At 36.2% G+C, this 21,877-nt stretch overlaps 1 protein-coding gene across 9 annotated transcripts in view; it reads right to left on the bottom strand.

Moving 5' to 3' along the window:
* CEP170 (centrosomal protein 170) overlaps positions 1–21,877 on the bottom strand; it is a 154,393-nt gene that overhangs the window by 52,374 nt on the left and 80,142 nt on the right. For 6 of the 9 annotated variants that reach the window (XM_055146761.1, XM_055146757.1, XM_055146758.1 and 3 more), the window contains 4 exons: positions 20,211–20,693; positions 7,397–7,560; positions 6,819–7,103; positions 1,747–1,896 (listed from right to left, as the gene is read on the bottom strand). In XM_055146761.1, coding sequence (XP_055002736.1) covers positions 1,747–1,896; positions 6,819–7,103; positions 7,397–7,560; positions 20,211–20,693 — 1,082 coding nt within the window. The remainder of the gene's footprint in view (positions 1–1,746; positions 1,897–6,818; positions 7,104–7,396; positions 7,561–20,210; positions 20,694–21,877) is intronic. The other 3 variants (XM_055146762.1, XM_055146764.1, XM_055146763.1) reach the window with 1 other exon arrangement.

Here is a 21,877-nt window from a genome sequence, read left to right as displayed (position 1 = left end):
CTTTTAGGGCATTTGCCTTGCATGTGGCTGACTCGGGTTCGATTCCTCCGTCCGTCTCGGAGAGCCCGGCAAGCTACCAAGAGTATCCCGCCTGCATGGCAGAGCCTGGTAAGCTACCCGTGGCATATTCAGTATGTCAAAAGCAGTAACAACAAGTCTCACAATGGAGATGTTACTGGTGCCTGCTCGAGCAAATCGATACACAACGGGATGTCAGTGACAGTGTTACAGTGCTATACTTTACATTTATTTATTGTTTTCATATTTTAAGCTAACTCGTTTCCTGAGAGACAGTACTGCATGATGAATTAAAGAATACACTATGAAATCAAGGCTGCTAAATTACAATGTATTACTTTTAACACCTTGGCCACTCAATTTCTACACAACTTCCATTTTGTTATTTGTAATATGATACACTAAAAAGTTTCCCTGAATGCTAATTCTTATTATTTGAATAGATTATAATACTTCTGTTTCATGTAGACACATCAATGTAGAATTAAAACAAAATATAATTTCCAATAAAGGAATACATTTATTGAGTTGTATAAATCTCAGATAATTATTACATTATATACTTTACATCTTTCATTAAACTACCCCCCCAAAATTTTTAAGGACAGGATGGGCTACGGTGCCTATCATGTGACTTACTGGTTTGATCCCTGACACTATGTACGGTACCCAGAGCACTTCGAGAAGTGATCCCTGAGCAGAGTCAGGAGTAGCCCTGGTGTAGTGCCAGGTATGCTCCAGCCAACATAACAAAATAACCAAAGAGGGTTTTTTTTTTTTTTTTTTTTAAATCAAAACTCCTGTTTTAGAGATAGAATAAAGACAAGTGACCAACTCAAAGGCACTGTGGTACATGTGGCAGTTCTTGGATTTGCAATCAAGTCTCTCTAGCTCTGTTAAGCCACATTGACTCCCTAACTGCATTCACCTTAATTTTACATTATTCTACTTGTGTAATATATAAGTATTTTCTAATTATACAAGCTGTAACCATGAGGCATTACCTGACACATTTCTTTTTTAAAAATTTTTTTAATGAATCACTGTGAGGTACAGTTACAGACTTATAAACTTTTGTGATTATGTTTTAGTTATACAATGATCAAGTACCCATCCCTTCACCAGTGCCCATTCTCCACAACCCAGTGTTCCCAGTATCCCTCCCACCATCACCCCCCTGCCCCCCCCACACCCCTCTGTGCCCCCTCTGTGGCAGGCACATTCCCTTTTAATCTCTCTCTCCTTTTGGGTGTATGGTTTGCAATACAGGTATTTTAGTGGCCATCATGTTTGTTCGGTCTACAGTCTACTTTTAGCACATATCTTCCATCCCGAGCGAGCCCTCCAAGCATGCTTTACTTGGTGGTCTCCTATCTATCTGAGATGCCTTCTCCCTCAGCATGTGAGGCCGGCTTCCAAGCCTACAGAATATAATGATGGTTCTGTCTTATAATTTTTGGTATTGTCTTATAATGCCAAAGCTGTGAAGTACAGTTCATTAATTGCCAAAGGAAATTTAACATTTCTCTTACAAAGAAATATTAAAAAAAAATGGAATGAAATAGAAGTACTGAAAATTGTCTTAACGTTTTCATATGATTTATGGGAATTTAGTTTCCAGAATTATTTACAAGGGAGTATCTTCCAATTTCTTAAAATAATATAATTACAACTATGAAAATTTCCATTTTGTGCCTATAATTAAATATAAAAAAAATGTATGTTTACCTCTGAGCTGTGAAATCCAGATGAACTCAGTGGTTTCCTTTCTTCCATTACTACTGTGGAAGAATTAAGGGCCCATTCTTTTACCAGATCTTTATGTTTTTCATTGATAATAGGCCTATTATAATCTTGATTGTCATCTACTCCAAACACCTAGAAGGAAAATTACTTTATGAATAAAAAGCCTGAGACCAGATTAATATTTGAATATTGAGTAACTTTAGAGGCAAATAAAAATAGTCCAAATAATTTCAATAGGCCACTTCAATAATGAAGAAAATTCATTTAATGACAGTCAGCTGAAGTAATAGCTGGAGAAGTAAGTTGGGAAGAATAATTTCTTTAAATTATGTTTTTTGGTTAATAAAAATAACTAGGATATTACAATTTAATTTCTTAAAAGATATTAATAATGGTTGACATTAAAATGCAAAGATTTTTCTTCCTTACACTTAACTTGTTTCCTTTTTGTCTCTTTGAATATTGCTTTTCTTTCAAAAATTTTTTTGAAAATTTTTTTACAAACTGTGACTTGTAAAGTTAATTCATAGTTGCATTTTAGACATATAATGTTCCATCACCAATCCCACCACCAGTGTCAACTTCCTTCCACCAGTTCCTAGGTGCCCTCTCCAACTTCTCCCCCAGCCTGCCACCTCGACAGGCAACTTTTCAGGTTGGTTATTAAAACTTGGGTCTTGTGATTTCAGTGTTGTTGACTTTGTGGTTTGGACCTAAATATAACTCTATCACTCCTTACCACCCCTTAACACCACCAATGTACCTTGACCCTTGTACCCTGGAGCTTCTTATCTTTCTCATCTCTTTCTGCACCCCTCTCTTCTCCTCTCTATACTCTGGGACAAAGGATGATCTAGGCTGTTTTTGAGAAGCATGCTGAAAAATTATAAATGTACAACTGGTTTTCTGTGTTCCTTCTCAAATAATTTTTTATTGTTATATTATTATTATATTATTATTTTCTTTTTGGGTCACACCCGGCGATGCACAGGGGTCACTCCTGGCTCTGCACTCAGGAATTACCCGGCGGTGCTCAGGGAACCATATGGGATGCTGGGAATCAAACCTGGGTCGGCCGCGTGCAAGGCAAATGCCCTACCCGCTATGCTATCGCTCCAGCCCCTATATTATTATTATTATTACTATTTTTATTATTAATGACTTTTGGGTCACACCTGGTGATGCCAGGGGGTTGCTCCTGGCTATGCACTCAGGAATTATTCCTGGCGATGCTCATGGGGCCATATGGGATGCTGGGGATCAAACCTGGGTCAGTCACTTGCAAGGCAAATGCCCTACCTGCTGTACACTCCAGCCCTCTAACAAATTTTTAACAGTTACATATAAGAGTTAATATGTAATTCCTAAGATCCTAAATAAGAAGTTTTATTGTATCACCTAATTTCTAACTAGAGACAACTTGTCTTGTCATCTCTCTCCCCATATGGCTCAGGGTATTTCAAATGCAGTATTAACCCAGGTTCATGATTTTCTTCCCTATTCTGACCTAGCAAAACTCGTGACCTAATATAGTATAAAAGTCCACTCAGAGAGGACATTATGAGGTACAATATATTTATTAGTTTCTATACTAGCCATGAGAGAGATTTAGAAAAAAATATATAGCTTTGCTATGCTCACAAGGAGTTTAAGTCTAACAGGAGCTTATAGAAAATATCACTTGAACTATGAAGAGGTATTTTGTAATTAAAATTTCCATAGCACTCAGATTATAGTTTTATATTTTAGTTACAAATATAAAGAAAGAATTCTTTATATAAAAGAAGAAAAACAGATACAATACAAATGCTGCATATAGAAAGCCTGACCTTGGCTCTTCACTGGCATAACATTATCATGAATATTAGTAATTAAACCTCCGATTATAGAGAAGTGTAAGTAATTTCCAGTTCTGAAATTACCAGGGTTCAGGAAGAGTGAATAAACATCATCAAATCAAAGGACTCGAGGTTAGCTTTCACAGGAGTAAAGATTTTGCCTACTAAATACTTATAAATAAAGGTCAAAATTATAATTGGAGGCAGTAGATGTAGGAGATATGTTTATCATGCCACCAATTATAATTTTAAGCCTTATTTTCAAACTTACCATAGTGTAGAGCTTGCTTTATATCCAGCCAACTCAGGTTCAATCCCCAACACCTTATATAGTTTCCTGAGCCCTGCCAGGAGTGATTCCAGGCATGCACTCCACCCTTTGTGCTATCTCCCTGGCTCAATTCATCTGCTTTTCCTTCTGTACGTCCATCCTTTTACATATTTCTCCTCCCACCCCTGCTTTTGGCAGTGCATGGGAGGAATGAAGTTGGCACCTGATCCCCAACAGTGCTCTAGAGTCACTTCTTACAGTGCCCTGGGACTATATGCAATCCTGAGGCTCAAATTAGGTTGGTCACATGCAAGGCAAGAGTTTTAACCCCTGTACTATCCCTCCAGTCTCTACAAGCTTATTTTTTGAAGGAAAAAAACTCTTTAAATTTGAATTTGCCTTTCCCCTAATACAACTGCTATTTATATTGTTTCCTAATACAAATACAGGTTGATGACAGTAAGTCAATTATAGAAATAAGCTATCAAATGATGGTTTTAAAAAAGGAAAGAGATTAAATCAAAGTTTTTAGGATCAAACAATTACATCACGACAACAACTGATGCCCCAACTTCCAAGCCTAACTTCAAAAGAAACAGAATAGATGACAGACTTTATCTAAGCATCATGGTATGTATTACTACCGATTCCTATCTTCCCAAAAGACTTTGATGTCGTGATTTTGGCTCTCTGGGCTTGTGTTTTCCTCATATCAAATGACTCTGTTGTTAGACATCTGATTCCTGTTTATTTACTTTTGTTTTCCCAGAGACCGATTTTAGTAATTTTAAGTTTGACATCTAGCTTTAATCACAGCTAGCAGATGATGCTGTAACTTTTGTTTTTCCCTACTGTTATAAATCTTGGCTTCAGACAATATAAAAAAGAAAAGAATGAAAGAAAAAGAAAGAAGGAAGGAAGGAAGGAAGGAAGGAAGGAAGGAAGGAAGGAAGGAAGGAAGGAAGGAAGGAAGGAAGGAAAGAAAAAAGGAAAGAAGGAAAGAAGGAAAAGAAAGAAAGAAAAAGGCCCAGGGAATGACTTAAAAGGACTGGAGCTCATCATACTTTATCTGTAGAAGCCCAGGGTTTGGCCACGGGAGTCAGTTATTCTCCCAAGAATCACATGGCCCCCAAGCAGTGCAAGGCATGGTACCCAACCAAAAAACAAAATCAAACAAGGGGCCGGAGCGATAGCACATCGGGTAGGGCGTTTGCCTTGCACGTGGCCGACCTGGGTTCAATCCCCGGCATCCCATATGGTCCCCCAGGCACCACCAGGAGTAATTCCTGAATGCAAAACCAGGAGTAACCGCTGAGCATAGCTGGGTGTGACCCAAAAAGCAAAAAAAACCAAAAAACAAAAAACCAACAAAACAAACAAAGAAAACAAACAAAATCAAACAAAAGAAATCAACAAACCAAGCCAACAACAGTAACAAAATAAGATGACTGCCAAAGTCCTCTTAAAGGAATTCTTTGGGGTTTTTTTTTTTTTTTTTTGAGATCCAAATTGAAACAAAATTGAAACAAACAAAAACATGGTCTAAGACACATGCATACTTAACACTTATTACTAGGGAAAATAAAATCAAAACTACAATGAGATATATCACCTCAGCCAATGATAATGGAGTGTTTCAACAAAACTGGGAAAACTATGTGCTGGCAAGGATGTGGAAAAATGGAAAAAAAAAAAAGAACTGTGATACACTGTTGGTGGGGATGTAAACAGACATTATATCTACGTAAAATGGTATGGAAATTACTTTTAAAATAAATAAAAAAATTATTTTAAAATAAATTGGTTGGAAAGAGAGCTCAATAGAACTCTTAGTTCTTACTTTGCATACAGGAGGCCTTGGTTTTATCCCCTATACTGCACGATCCCCTGGCATTGCTGGAGCAATCTCTAAGCAGTAAGCTAGAGTTAGCTTCTGAGAAATACCACAGGTAGTCCAAAGACAAAAATAATATATAAAAATAAAAATAAAAAATTCATGACCTTGCAAACCACTTGTGGGCACTTAATTGAAGGACATAAAAACCCTGATCTGAAAAAGTATTCATAGTAAAATTATTAACATTATCCAAAATATGGTATCAACCTAAATGTCCGTCCACAAATAAATGGTTAAAAAAGCTGTGATGGGGCTAGAGCAATGGCACAGCGGGTAGGGCATTTGCCCTGCACGAGGCCGACCTGGGTTCTATTCCCAGCATCCCATATGGTTCCTGAGCACCACCAGGGGTAATTCCTTAGTGCAGAGCCAGGAGTAATCCCTGTGCATCGCCAGGTGTGACCCAAAAAGAAAAAAAAAACTGATATACATATTCAAATGAGACATGCGTTTGATTCTTAGCTCCTACATGCAATTTTACAATATATAAATGCAGATATAGATTTCTCTCTTAAATTATACCCTTTGAGATATAATAGATGGAACTTGAGATGATTATGTTAAGAGAAATTTTAAAAAACTGTGTTTTTATATACTTCTAGGAATAGAGAATAGAAAAGAATAAAATTGATTAAAACAAATGTATATTTGGCTGCTTTTCAATATGAATTTAGTAGGCAGGAAACTTGTGGTTAATTATTACGAGCTAAACTTTATGCTTACATTAACAACAATCATTTTTATTTTTAAATAAAAACAAAACAAGAATGGCCAAGGTTTATCATTTTTAAATTCCATTTTAAATTGATCTAACTTTAAAAAGTACAAATAAATATACAGGACTGTTTATGAGCAAGAAAAGTAAACTCAGACTATAAGCAGAATAAAATCAGAAAGTGTTTTGTCTTTCTTAGTTTTGCAATCCCCTAATAAAATCTAAATCTCCAATGTCTCTGACTGCTTAAGAACATTTCATACTGAGTCTTCAATAATTTCTAATAGTCATATATACCACAAAAAACTAACATTATATCCAGATTTTATTTACCTTGTCAATCATTTGTCTTGCTTCCATTTCCTCCCTGTTGGGATTCTCTAACTCAATGGTATAAGTACCCTTGTCACTTTGGTCATCATCATTATCCTTTTCAGAAGTAGCAGCAGTAGCTTGGTTTTTTAACATCTCCTGGCTTGGTCTGTGCCCAAGACTCCCTGAACTTCTTAATAATGAAGTTTGTAGGAAGGGAATTGACATCGATGATTCCTCTGATTTCTGTTTAAACAATTTCCCATGTAGAACACCATGCCCCCCTTTGTGATGCGCAGAGCTAGTCTGTAAAGACAAAGAAACCACTTTGGCATCTGCTGTTGAAGATTTTTTGTTTTTTCAAATTTTGTATGTGGTGGTGAATAAGTAGCTTCCTGATCCAAGACTCCTATACTATGAGTAAGAGAATATGAACTCCTTTTTTTAGAACTATCTTCATCAAAGAATGTACTCATACACTGGTGATGGGTTGTGGTGTTGGAATATGTGCATGAGAAACCATTATTAATAGTTTTGTAAACCACAGAATTTCAATCAGATTCTTGAAAGACTATGATCATAAAAGCAGTTTGACTTACAACAACTTGATCTTGATGCTTTTCAGCAGACTGGGCCTTGTGCATCTTTTTCTGGTCTGAATGGTGGCGCCTTAAGTGTTCCTCAAGAGTTGCACGTTTGCTGCAGCGTCTGTGAGCTCCGGCGTTTTCTGAATCACTCTGAGTGCCATCATCATGTTTATTTCCTGAACATGAAAATGAAACCACATAATTGAGAAGGAAAAACACAACATCCCATTAGAAAACTGAAAGCATATTCAAAAGTGCTATTTATTTTGTCCCTACGCAGTTTTCACCCTACATGAAGCTGTATGTTCTTCTCATGTTAAAAATCTATAAACTTCTGCAAACTGCAAGGCTTACATTCAAGTTTCATTAAAAAAGTGTTCCTTTATAAACAATCGAATAGGATAACTGCCTTTCTCTCTCCAAATTTCTACTCCTTAAATCAATGCTTTGGCAGATGTTATATTATCTATAACAGGCTGCATTTATAACACCAATGAATATTAATTCAGTAATCAAAACTTATACATTATGAAAGCAAACAAAAATATGTCTCTAGCATTAGAGAAGAAGAAAAATAGGATAACCCCATGGAAATGTTTATCCATACAGAGGAAAAGAAGAGCACAAATGCCATAAAAATGTGATGATCAGCATTTCTGAAAGTGGGGCCATATCTTTGCTTTTATATAAAATCTGCAGTTCATACCAATTAGTATTATTAGTTCACAGTATATTGGTGGCTTCTAGCAGCTAAATTAAAATGCTATAAGTTTTATGATAAAAAAGAATAGTTTATAAAATCCTATGTGAATTTAAGCATTTATTGGGCAAATGAAATGCTGCTAAATAAAAGCAGATAAAAAATTTGTTGTCTACATAGAGAATCAAATTTTTCACATTTTTTTCACATTTCATAATTCTCTTAAGGATTAAGTGTAAAATTTTAGGATAAGTATGTGGTTTTTCACTGATTTAACTTCTTTTTATCAAAGAATAAGCATATTCAAATAAATAAGTAATAATTAGTATGGCATAAAATTATTAAAGTATTGGGGCTGGAGCCATAGCACAGTGGGTAGGGTGTTTGCTTTGCATGTGGACAACCCGGGTTTGATTCCCAGCATCCCGTATGGTCCCCTGAGCACCTCCAGGGGTAATTCTTTTTTTTTTTTCTTTTTGGGTCACACCCGGCAATGCACAGGGGTTACTCCTGGCTCTGCACTCAGGAATTACCCCTGTTGATGCTCAGGGGACCATATGGGATGCTGGGAATTGAACCCGGGTCGGCTGAGTGCAAGGCAAACACCCTACCCGCTGTACTATCGCTCCAGCCCCTCCAGGGGTAATTCTTGACTGCAGAGCCAGGAGTAACCCCTGTGCATCACCTAGTATGACCCAAAAAAGCAAAAAGAAAAATAAATATCAAAGTATTAAGAGTTATTCAAGGCAAGTTTTAATTCAAAACATAAATGACAGGCTTAACTAACATTGTCAGAAAGCTATTTTATTTTTGTTAACTGAATAAATCCCAACTCTTCCAAAACAAAATCTGACTAACAGGCTGAAATACAAATTTTAATCCGAAAAACTTAAGAAAAATAGTTAATCATCTATTAATGGGTCTCAAATAGTTAATCATCAGAACTGAAAGTGCTGGAAGCTGGAAAAGCCATAGAACATATGTCTGAGGAAAGAGTTGGGTCTTTAATTCTTTTTTAATTTTAGAAGTTATCATTTACTGTTTTAATTTCACAGAAAAGAACTTATTGCAAATATGTGGCACATGGGGTCAGAGTTCAATAGGCTGAGTGCAATTTTTGCATGCAGGAAGCATAGGGTTTGATCACTGGAGTGGCACAGTCTTTTGAGAATTATCAGAAGTGACATCCAAGCTCAGTCCTCCCTAAACCCCATGAAGTAAGCCCCAAATTCCCCCACCCAACCCCCCAAAAACCAAACCTCAAAATGTGGCATATAAAATTGGCAAGGATACGGTTGAGATATTATATGTTTAAAACTCAATTATTGGTGATTTTGTACATAACGTACTTTAATTAAATAAAAAATATTTAAAAAATTATCAAGAGTAATCAAGAAGAAAGGTGGAGCAATGATGGTATGATATATTACTAAAGCAGCAAGGTAGGAAAAGAAGTGAGTAAAAATTTTTTTTTCCCCTTTGGCTTTTTGGGTCACACCTGGCGATGCACATGGGTTACTCCTGGCTCATGCTCTCAGGAATTACTCATGGTGGTGCTCAGGGGACTATATGGGATGCTAGGAATTGAACCCAGGTCGGCCGCGTGCAAGTCAAACATCCTACCATTTGTTATTGCTCCAGTCCTGAAGTGAGTAAAATTTTGTACGTTCTTGTTTGTTTCTTTTTTGTGCTATACCGTGCAATGCTCAAGGGTTACTTTTAGTTCTGCACTCAAGAATAACTACAGGTGGTGCTCAGAGAACCTCATGGGATGCTGGGGATTGAGCCCTGATCTGCTGCTGTGTGCAAGGCAAGTGCCTCACCCGCTATGCTATCATTATGGCCCAGAGAAGACGTTAATTAGAGCAAAAATAACAGGGTATTCAGAGAATATCAATAGCAGAATAACAGCAGTTAATATTACTAATTATATAAGACAAAAAAAAATCTCAAAATAGTTCCTGAAATTAATAGCTATTTAAAACATAATCAGCAAGAAAACCAACCTATTTGAGGTGACAAGAAATTGGGATTGGGAAAACAGTATAGAAGCTAAGGGGCATGCCTTGCAATGTAATGTAGCTGACCCTGGTTCAATCCCCACGACTGCATGTGTCCCCCAAAGCAGTGTCATGGGTCACTCCTCACCAAAGAGGCAAGAATATCTGTGCCAGCTACAAGACTACAAGAGTGGCCAACCCTAACTCCCGGCCCCCAAATAATTAAATAAATTTTTAAGAATTTGGTGTAGGACATGGGAACTTAAAATCATACTAGCAGTTCAAATACAAAGCTCATTATACTCATTATGTAGATCAATCAAATAGGAAATCAGTAAGGAAACAAACATGAGGAGTTGGAAGAGGTGGGCTTAATATACATCTACAAAGCATTTACTCCCTATTCCCCCTTCCCAACCTCAATGCACAGTAATATATATGAAAGCTTCCTTAGAATGGACCACACGCCTGGGCACAAAACAATTGTCTATAGAGTCATTAAAACTGAAGTTATATCAAATATCTTTTGAGACCATGATCCTACGAAAGGTGAAATGATTCATTAAAAAAAAGCTGGGAAAAATTAAAATATGGAGAGATTAAACAATATGCCAGAAAAAAAAAACTACTGGAACAATGGGGAAACAAAGGTAGAAATCAAAGTGTTTTTAGAAATAAATGAAAATAAAGACACAAGTATCAGAACATATAAAGACCCAAGTTATTAGGAAAATAATACCAAGAAGTTCACAGTGAAACAGAATCAAGGAAATTTAAAAAAGGCTGAAATCCATAATTCAACTTCACATCTAAAAGGACTATAAAAGATGGACTTGGCAATATTACCGTGCTTGCCTTGCATGCAACCGACCTAACTGGGTTTCATCTCAGACACCATATATGGCCCCCTGAGCCCAACAGGTGTGAGCCCTAGGCGCTGGTCCAGGAGTAAGCTCTGAGCACAACACTGGGTGTGGCTCACACCCAATCCTCCAGGAAAAAAGATGAAAAGAAGAACAAATAAAACTCAAAGTCAGTAGAAAGAATGGAAGGGAAATAATAGTTGGAGCAGAAACAAAATAAAAATTTTAAGGATAATACGAGAGATTAGCAAAATCAAGAGGTGGTTCTTTGAAAGAATCAGGGAGACTGACAAACTTTTAGTCACTCTCATGAAGAAAAGACAACACTTAAATATCAAAAATTAAAGGGGAGAAATTATAACAGCTCCCACAGAAACACAAAGGCCCATAAGCAATTTCTTATGAACCACTTTACGCCACTAAACTGAGAGCATTTTAAAAAAAGGGTTTAAGACTCCTATAACTTCCCAAGATTGAATCAGGAAGAAATAAGATACTTGAATGGGCCCAATTAGAGGGAAGGACATTAATAGTAATTAAACGAATGGAGGGTGGGAAAAGGGAATTATAACAGAATGTCCAGTGTACAGATATTAGCACTTTGGTGGTGGGCATGGTATAGTTAACACTAAACCCATGAAACACATAAACAGTCATATTCTTGTAAACCAATTTTACCGGAACATAAAATAAGGAGAGAACTGAAACACAATACTTATTAAAAACATTTAAAACCTATTTCATGTTGCACTGACTATACTGAATATAGTCTGTAAGAGCTGATAGTTTTTCAGCTCCATTGTTTTCTTCAGAAGATTAAATAAACCCACCTCACTCACATACAACAGATAATAACATTTTAACATTTTGAGGGGCTTTTTTTAACAGCCAGCAGTACTTTGGTGTTATACCTGGCTGTGTTCAGGAGTGACCCTTGGCTATGCTCGGAGGATGCCAGGGACCAAATCACTGTCAGCTGTATATACGGCTTTATTCCTTATCCCTAAACTATCTCTCCAGCTCTTCTTAAAGAATTTAATTTTTTGCATAAGCAGTGACAGATTCTTTCAGCATGCTTATTGTTTACAGTTTTTATCAATGGCATCTTTTTATAAAAAATTGAACAAAAAATTTAACAAAAATTTGATTTTACTCAACAATCACTAGTAAACTTTCCTCACCGGTGTCTTTTTTGTTTTGTCTATCGTTAAATGTGCCTAATTATGCTTAAATCCTTTTGGAATATTTTGGTTAGCTGTACCTAGTCAATACTCAGGACTAAAGTATGAAGACATTTTCCTAAAGGGCAGCAGTGAATAGAAGGGCTTGGACTGGAGAAAAAGTTAAACAGGGTAAGTGCATGTTCGAACCTCAGGTTTAATCCCTGGCACTACATGGTTTTCTGAGCATAGCTGAAAGTGAATTCTGAGCACATAGCTGAAAATAGATTCAGAGTCCCACTGAGTCTATTCTGAGTCAAACAGAAAAAATAGGGCTTTTTACTGTGCCAAAGCACATGTACTTCACTTTTACAGGAACGTGGCTATTTGGGCTTTGTTTTGCCTACTTTTAAATTTTTCAAAAAGTAAAATTATTGTAAAATCCTTATTATCTGCACTTGTTTAAGATTTAAGAACATATTTTAATATTCAAAACTGTGGGAAATCTTTAACTGTAAGTGAAAGCTATGATTCTGGGATATAAAGTCTAGTGTAATTTGTAAAAATATTTGGATCTATGGGGCTGGAGTGATAGCACAGCAGGTAGGGCGTTTGCCTTGCACACGGCCGAACTAGGTTTGATTCCCAGCATCCCATATGGTCCCCTGAGCACCGCCAGGGGTAATTCCTGAGTGCAGAGCCAGGAGTAACCCCTGTGTATTGCCGTGTGTGACCCAAAAAAAGCAAATAAATAAATATATATATATATGTATATATATGGATCTATCTGATATTAGATTTACAAAGGTTTGAAAAGCTAGAAACGGCCTGAATGTAAATTCCAAAGTTGTGTTCCAAGTAATGGCAATATATTCTAATATCTTGTCATTAATGTAGAGAGATGCTGTGAATTTGAGGAGGAAAAAAAGCCTCTATTTGGATTCTAGTTTACAAATGAACCTTGTACAAGAATAATATTTTAAAATACTTAAAAATAATAGACAGCACATATTTGTGACAGGGATTGTTTAAAATTTCTCTTATATTTCACTATTTGCATATAGAAAAGCAATGGATTCTGTACACTAATTTTATAGCCTGCCACAGTACAAGTCTACTGTTTCTAAGAGATCTTTTGGTAGTTTTAGAGTTTTTCTAAGCATAGTATGTCATTGAAAATAGCGACAATTTGACTTCTTTTCTAACCTGTATCCTTTTTTTCGGGGGGGGGGGCGCTAACCCAGAAATGCTCATGATTTCTTCTAGGTAGGCATTCAGGAGTCACTCCTGCCAGGAACTTGAGATCATATTGGGTGTCAGGGATTGAACCTGGGTCGGTCGTGTGTAAGGCAAGTGCCCTACCACTGTACTAAAGCTCTGGCCCCTAAAATTTCTTTCTTGCCTAATTGCTATGACAGGACTTTCAATGCTAGATTAACCAGCACTGTTTAGAGTGGGCAAAATTGTCTTGTGCCTGACTACAAAACTGGCTGTTGGTTTTTCAACACTGAATGTGTTTACTGTGGGTTGTGGTAAATTGCTTTAATTATGTTTAGGAAATTTCCTTGAACCCCCAATTTATTGAGTTATCAGGAATCTTGTCAAATGCTTCTCTGCTTATACTGATTTACATTTGTCTTTGCTTCCATTTGATATCATCATTTTTTCTTATACTTTAAATTTCATTTTTCCTTGTACTGATACGCTATTTTATGTTCATTGGCTTGCACATATCGTCATCCTTGCAACGTGGGAATGAATTCTACTTCTGATGTATTGTTGAATTCAGTTTGCTAATATTCTGTTGAGGATCTTAGCATCTTTGCAACTATGTTCATTAGGGATGAACACAGTATATATGTCTCTATATATACATATATATCTATTTGCGATATCTGTCTGGTTTTAATGATAGAATAATAGAATATTTGCCTTATAAAAGTTATCAGAAAAGACTACTGTTTCTTTAATTTCCTGGAAGTATCTGAAAAGGATTGGGAATAGGTCTTCGCAGAAAATCAAGTATCATGAAAACAACTTTAAAATAGAGGTGCCTGCCATTCTGCTTACTTCTCCAGCACTCCAGAATTCTTTTTTTCTTTTTGGGTCACATCCAACGATGCACAGTGGTTACTCCAGGCTCTGCACTCAGGAATAACTCCTGCTGGGGGACCATATGGGATGCTGAATATCGAACCCGGACCAGGCGCGTGCAAGGCAAGCGCCCTACCAGTTGTGCTATCACTCCAGCCCCTCAACCACAAAAATTTTAAATAATGTATTTCACTTTGAAATAATATCCTAGGAAAAAAGTATTCTTCATGACACTGTTGTCATGTATTTCCCTAGTCTATATGCTATAATCACCTAAGCCATTACTTCAAAATGTTTCTGGCTGAGATCACTGTCCCCACCCTGGAACTGGAGGCAGAACCCTCCCTACTTGGCAGCAGCCTCCTCCTAACCTATGCTATATTAAGAGTCCAAACTAGAGCTCCTGAAGCATATGGTCACTTCATCTACTCAACAAATTACATCTGCTCACAGTTAAGCTTCCTGTCATTAGGTGAGGACAGGGAGAAAGAGAATATCCTTTAGCCTAATCCCTCAGCAATTTTGAGGAAGCCTAACTATAAACATTCAACCCCAACACAATAGGAACTCTAGAAAACTAATGGAGAAAAAACATAGGAATCTGACCGGATTCAGTGAGTGAAAACAGTATTGCCGAAGACATCAACAGCACCAACCACCTCAGTTAATTTCAGACAATAGTTTTTGGTGACATTATGATGAAGATGTTCAATGAGCTCAAAGAAATGATGGTGCAGTAGTCAGCAAAGCACAAGAAAGTGTAAGAGTTGAAGTGAAAAAAAAAAAAACCCTACTACAATCAGAAATGACAAATAAGAGTGTGGTACTATTATTAAAAATGCAACAGACGCTCTGAATAGCAGACTAACAGCTGTTGAGCAAAAGATAAAGGAGCCCCAGGATAAAAAGGAGAAAACCTCTAGGGAATAGCAGATGGTGGGAAACAGTCTGAAAAGAAATGAACAGCATACTGAATAACTATGGGATGTTTTTCATGAGAATCATCCAAGTCCATGAAGAACAGGAAGGCAAATGTGACGGTGAAAGAAGGGTAAAAGAAATCGCTAAGAATTTCCCAGTGTTGAGGAATATAGGCAGAAAAGATCCAAGAAGCCAAAAGGGTCCCAGCTAAACAGACCCAACTGGGAAAAATCAAGACATATTTTATTCAAAATGACAAAATTCAAGGTCAAAGAACATTAAAAAGAACAATATCAAAAAAAGAAACTTACATACAAAGGATATCTCAAAAGATGTCAAATGAGATTCTATAAGCTAGAAGAGTATGGAAGAATATAGTACAAAAATTTAATGAAATGAACATCTCACCAAGAACACTCACTCTATGCTGCTAGATTTTAAGATAGGAGATGGGAGGGAAGCTGGAGACACTCATGGAGGTAAGGGGGCACTGGCGGTGGTATTGGTGTTGGAACACTGCACAAAACAGCTCTATTATGAACAACTTTGTAAACTGATGTCTTAATAAATTTTTTAAAAATTGAATGATTTTATTTTATCTTTTCTCGCAGCATATCATTTCTTTCAACCACAGATTTTTTTTTTCTTTTTGGGTCACATCCAGCGATGCACAGGGGTTACTCCTGGTTCTGCACTCAGGAATTACTCTTGCTGGGGGACCATATGGGAAGCTGAATATTGAACCCGCATGCAAAGCAAGCGGCCTACCCGCTGTGCTATCACTCCAGGCCCTCAACCACAGAAATTTTAAATAACATATTCCACTTTGAAATAATATCCTAGGAAAAAAGTATTCTTCATGACACTGTTGTCATGTATTTCCCTAGTCTATATGCTACAATCACCTAAGCCATTACTTCAAAATATTATCTTTCAGATAATTAAAAAATTTTAAATTTGGTGAACAGTTATGCAAAACAACTACAAACCACTACTAAAAAAATAAAGAAGTCACGAAGAAATGGAAACACATTCCCTGTTCATAGTTTGGAAAGATTAATATTACCAAAATGACAATCTTGACCAAAGTTTTATAGAGATACAATGTAGCCCCCATAAAAATATCCATGACATTTCTTAAAAATGTAGACCAAATACTCTTGAAGTTTAAATGGGGTAATAACACACCCTCTAGACCAAGAAATATAAAGAAAAAAGAAGATGGGAGGTTTGTTTCTCTCCCCAACTTCAAACTATATTATAAAGCTCTAGTAATCAAAACAGTGTGGTACAGGATTAAGGATAGACTCTAGAACCAATGGAATAGATGTCCAGATATATCCCAGATATATAGGTTTCCTTTGATAAATAAAAATGTGAAATAGAGAAAGGAAAGCCCTTTTCAAAAAACAATGTTGGGTAAACTGGAAGATCCTTGGGAAAAAGAAGATGGGTGGTATCACCTTCCCCAACGTCAAGCTGTACTACAAAACCGGAGTAACTAAAATATTACTGGAATATTGGAATATTCCATTACTGGTATTGGAATAGAAACAATTTAAATTGTTTCTATTTGCCAGGCTCTGCCATGTGGGTGGGATACTCATGGTAGCTTGCCAGGCTCTCAATTCCACAGACCAATGGAACAGAGTTGAATATTCTGACACAGCCTCTCAAGTATACGATCACTTAATCATAGATAGAAGAACAAGAACTGTGAAATGGAGCAAGGAAAGCCTCTTCAACAGGTGGCGCTAGGAAAAATGGACAGCTACATGCAAAAGAATGAACTCAGACCTCCATATAATGCCGAACACAAAAGTCAGATCAAAATGTATTAAAAACCTCAATGGCAGACTTGAATCCATAAGATACATGGAGGAAAATGCAGGCAGAATTCTTCATGATATTAAAGCTAAAGACATCTTCAAGGATGAAAACCACTGACCAAACTAGTGGAAACAAATATAAACAAATGGAACTACATTAAACTAAGATGCTTCTGCAATTCAAAAGAAACAATGACTAAAATAAAGAAAGAGCCCACAGAATGGGAAAAAATATTTCCAATTACCCATCAGATAGGGGCTAATATCCAGGATATACAAGACACTGGTAGATCTTTACAAGAAACAACTCTCCAATCCCATCAAAAAATGGGGAGAAGAAATGAACAGAAACTTCCTTAAAAAAAAAGAAAAATTCAAATGGCCAAAAGGCACATGAAAAAATACTCTACATCACTTATCATCGGGAGATACAAGTCAGAACAATAATGAAGTATCATCTTATACCACAAACTGGCACACATCAAAATGAACAAGAACCACTAGTGCAGGCACAGATGTGGGGAGAAAGGGACTCTCCCATTGTTGGTGGAAATGCCAACTGGTCCAGCCTTTTTTGGAAAACAATATGGACATTTCTAAAAAAAACTAGAAATTGAGTTCCCACATGACCCAGGAATATATCCTGGGAATATATCTCAGAGATGTAAAGAAACACTTTGTTTATTGCAGCACTCTTCACAGTAGCCAGAGTCTGGAAACAACCTGAGTGTCCGAGAACAGAGGACTGGTTAAAGAAACTATTGCACATCTAGACAGTGGAATACTATACAGCTGTTAGAAAAGTTGAAGTCATGAAATTTGCTCATAAGTGAATGGACATGGAGAGTATCATGCTAAGTGAAATGAGTCAGAAAGAAAGGGACAGACATAGAATGACTGCAAATAGAAAGTGAAATATAAAATAGCATGATATGAGACTAATACCCAAGGACAGTAGAGACAAAGGCCAGGATTGCTCCACAGTTTGAAAGCCTTCCTCAGGTGCTATGGAAGAAGACAGTTGGGATGGAAAAGAGACCACAAAGTCAGTGATGGTTGGAGGGAATGCTTGGGATGGGAGGTGTGTGCTAAAAGTAGACTATGGACCAAACACGATGGACTCTTAATATTTGTATTGCAAGCCATGATGATCCAAAGTAAGAGAGAGTAAGAAGGAAGGTGCTCACCCCAGAGGGAGGGGGTGGGATGGGTGGGGGTGGTGGAAAGGATACTGGGAACATTGGTGGTGGAAAATGCACAGTGTTGGAAGGATGGGTGTTTGATCACTGAATGACTGAAACTCAACCATAAAAGTTCTGTAATTGTATCTCATGGTGATTCAATTCCAAAAGAATAAAAAAAAGTTACTGTAAATATTTATGATTTCTATTTTCATTTATATATATCAATATATCATTTCTAATAACTCATTAATAAAAAATAAACAGATTAGGGCCAGAAAAACAGCACGGGAATTGAGGTGCTTCTCTTGAAACCCCAGTTTGATCCCTGGCATTATTTATGGCCTCCCATCAAGCACTGCCTGGGGTGATCCCTGAGTACAGAGCCAGGAGTAACTGCAGAACACAGATGGGTATGACCCCAAATCAAAAGCAACAGCCACAACAATAAAAGCTGTCAGTTTAAAAATGAGCAGATTTGATGTTTTTTAGGTAACTCATACATATAGATAAGTCTGTGTATATGTCTCAATTTTGTATTTAACATTACCAAATAGAATCAAAGATAATTGCATGTCAAAAGTACATATATTCCAGGTAACTGCTTCATAGAATATTATAATTGCCTATGTCAGTCTTGGAGGCATGCACTGTTTATTCAAAGTACTGAATAGTATCAAAATACTCCCAGGTGAAGTGTTGGGTATTAGTATTACATAGTTTTAATTAATATTACATAGTTTCTAACCTTATTCCAAAAAAAATTGCTTTTTGGGGGAAGGGTTTTTGGAGATGCTTGGTGCTTGGAGATCACTCCTGGTGCTTAGAGATCACTCCTGCTGGTGTTTGGGTAAATCCTGTGGTACTAGGAATCCAAAAAGTGTTTGCAGGATGCAAAACAAGTGCAGTAATTCCAGTACTGTCTCTGGCCCAATGAACAATTTTGATTCTGTTTCTGGGCCCTGTCTGGTGGTGATTATGGCTTATTCCTAGCTTTTTACTCAGGGATCAGTCCAGTAGGGGATCAAACCTGGGTCTACTGCTTATAAGGCAAGTGTCTTACCTGCTGCATTATCTCTCCAGCCCCCCAAATAAATATATTTTTAACCACACTAAACTTTGCAATACATAACAAAATGATCAGAATGATGTAAAATAATTTCTTATTAATAGCTTGCTATGTAATATTAAGATAAAGTAACATAACTCTTTTTATCCAGTAAATTCTAAATAATTAGTAAAGGCAATGGGGAAAACTAATGAGCTGATATACAAGTATAAAGATCTATTAAGGAGCTGGAGAGACAGTCCAGTTGGTAGGGTGTTTGTCTTGCTTGTGGTTGACCTAGGTTCGAGCACTATGTGTGGCACCAAAACAAAACAAAACAAAAGATTTTAACACTGTTTAAAAATAAACTATAAAATCAGTACGATTTTTCATAAAAGCAAAGAAAGAGGAAAAGTTTTGAGTAAGTGAATCCCAATAACTAACCAAAATCTGTTTATTGTTACTGCAAATAGTCTAAAGTATTCTTTCAACAAAGTAATTATATTACCAAAGTGAACCTGGTCCACTGTCAAGTGACCAAATCTTTTTCAAAATGTGATTAATGACATTTTTATTGGAAACATCACAAAGTAATAGGATATACTTTTTCCTTGCATGAAAAAATGATTATTGTCTTCTCAGAATGTCCACTAGTGAGCTGAATATTTAAATTTCATAAGAAAAACATTTGAAGGAATAAATATTAATAATGCCAATATGAAGGCAGACTATTTGAAGTGAATAAATTCAAACATGGAAAATAGGAATGGTTTGAAGTGATTTTTCCTCTTCCATTTTTATTGAGGCACCAGGACAATATTGTTAATTATACAGTTTCATGTATAAAGCGTTACAACACCATACCCACCACCAGAATGTCTGCTTTCAGCTCTGAAACTTTGAAATAAAATATAACCCATTAGGAAAGCAAAACTTTTCTGCATATAATTAATCCAGTAATAGTTTGGTAACTGAGAAGAATAAGCTTTATCATAAAACATGAAGTTTTGAAATGAGTCATTAATTTTACCTTTCAACCTTTTCAAGTAAACTGGAACATCACTTTTAATACTTTTGGAATCCTCTTCGGTTCTTTCCCATACCATCTGAGGAGGGTTGTTCTGGGCTAGCCAGTCAGCTACTTTGTTTTCTGGTGCCATCATTCCTGTTTGAATTCCTGGCAGGTCCTGAGTTCCAGGAGAAGACTTCTTTGACTTGTGGCGCTGATCAGATGTAAACTTCATCACGTGGTCTCTAATAGTTACCTTTCCTGGAGTACTGTCATCAAATTCAATGGTAAATGAAGCATGCCCTGCACCTGCTGTGTGGGAACTTGGTGTTGGTGTGTCTTTTGTTGGGATTTCATGAATAGTGATCTCTGTTAATTGTGAAGGCTGTTGAAATTCTTTTGTGGGAATTTCAAAATAACTTGGTTCCCTACAGAAAGGAAAAATTACTTCTTCATTTGCAGCTGCAGACTGTTCCTCGGCTTGTTTGGCATCTACGCTGCATCCTAATGAGAAAATAAAAAAAAAGAATTCAAAGTATTTGGGAGCTTCTGGCATTTAAGGGCATATAGAAATGGCCACTGGAATTCTTGACAAGAAAGCAAATCAGTCTGGATGAAGAACAATGGCAAATGTCACAGGAAAGAAAATAATTTTATTTTAAACATGGCATTCATAACAGATGCGAGTCAAAAAGTAATAATTGTAAAGGACAGCAAAGCAATTAAGAGATGAACATTGCATGACTACATACCCCAATTTTTTAATGTGGATCAAGAACTTATCAAGGTATGAAAGAACTGAAATCAAATGTAAAAGGAAATCTATGTTTACTCATATATATCTAGAATGACAGAAAATAAATAAATTTTCTTCTCAAGGCAGGAGAATGAAATAGATAAAATACTCATGAACTTAAGTAGAGTCAAAAACGTGAACAGATGTTCCAACGAATACATAAACATAAAATCAACATGTGAGTAATGTTCTAGAAATAATAATTCCACTTACTTTTATTCAACATCATATTCAGAAATACAACTTTTGGAACAGCAAAACAGCATTAATGATGTATAAATATTGAAAGAAAAATAGCTTTTTATGAAGATAAAAGAATGATTAATGGCAAAAACATGGTTTTCTTGCAACCTTGCAATCCAAAAAGAGTGCAGAAGAAATAAAGTGAAAATAGAAAATTCATTTGCCAGTTAATAATTCCAGAAGAAAACTCACATAGTTCTTTAATAAAGCAGAATATGCACAAGCATAAACATTTGTTGGTGTGAAAGTGATTACAAATTTCAGATCAAGAACAACAAAAGTTGGCAGAAAAAGCGAACAATCCTGGAAAACCAGCATTATTTCTCTATTATCTCAGAAAATAAAGATATAAACATAGTACATTTATGCAAAAATATGAAAATAAACTGTTTTATTAACAAAATGATAACTTATATGTTTTTCTGCTAAGTACAAAGATGAAAAATTTAAACTGCTTTGTTTTTCAGGAAACAAAGTAACCATACTGCTTATTAAAATGGTAACAAGTGGGTTTGAATAAAATTTTTTTTCTAAGGCTCTGAACAACATGTCATTTAAAAAATATAGATCAAAAATCATTTGCAAGGTTCTTAGGAAAAAGAGGTGACACCAAGAAGTTGTTTGTAATTATTGATTTTTTCTCTTGGGG

The sequence above is a fragment of the Sorex araneus genome, chromosome 9 (assembly GCF_027595985.1).
Source record: "Sorex araneus isolate mSorAra2 chromosome 9, mSorAra2.pri, whole genome shotgun sequence".
Classification (NCBI taxonomy): domain Eukaryota; kingdom Metazoa; phylum Chordata; class Mammalia; order Eulipotyphla; family Soricidae; genus Sorex; species Sorex araneus.
The sequence above is the reverse complement of the archived record's forward strand: the minus strand, read 5'-3'. Positions and strand labels throughout refer to the sequence as shown.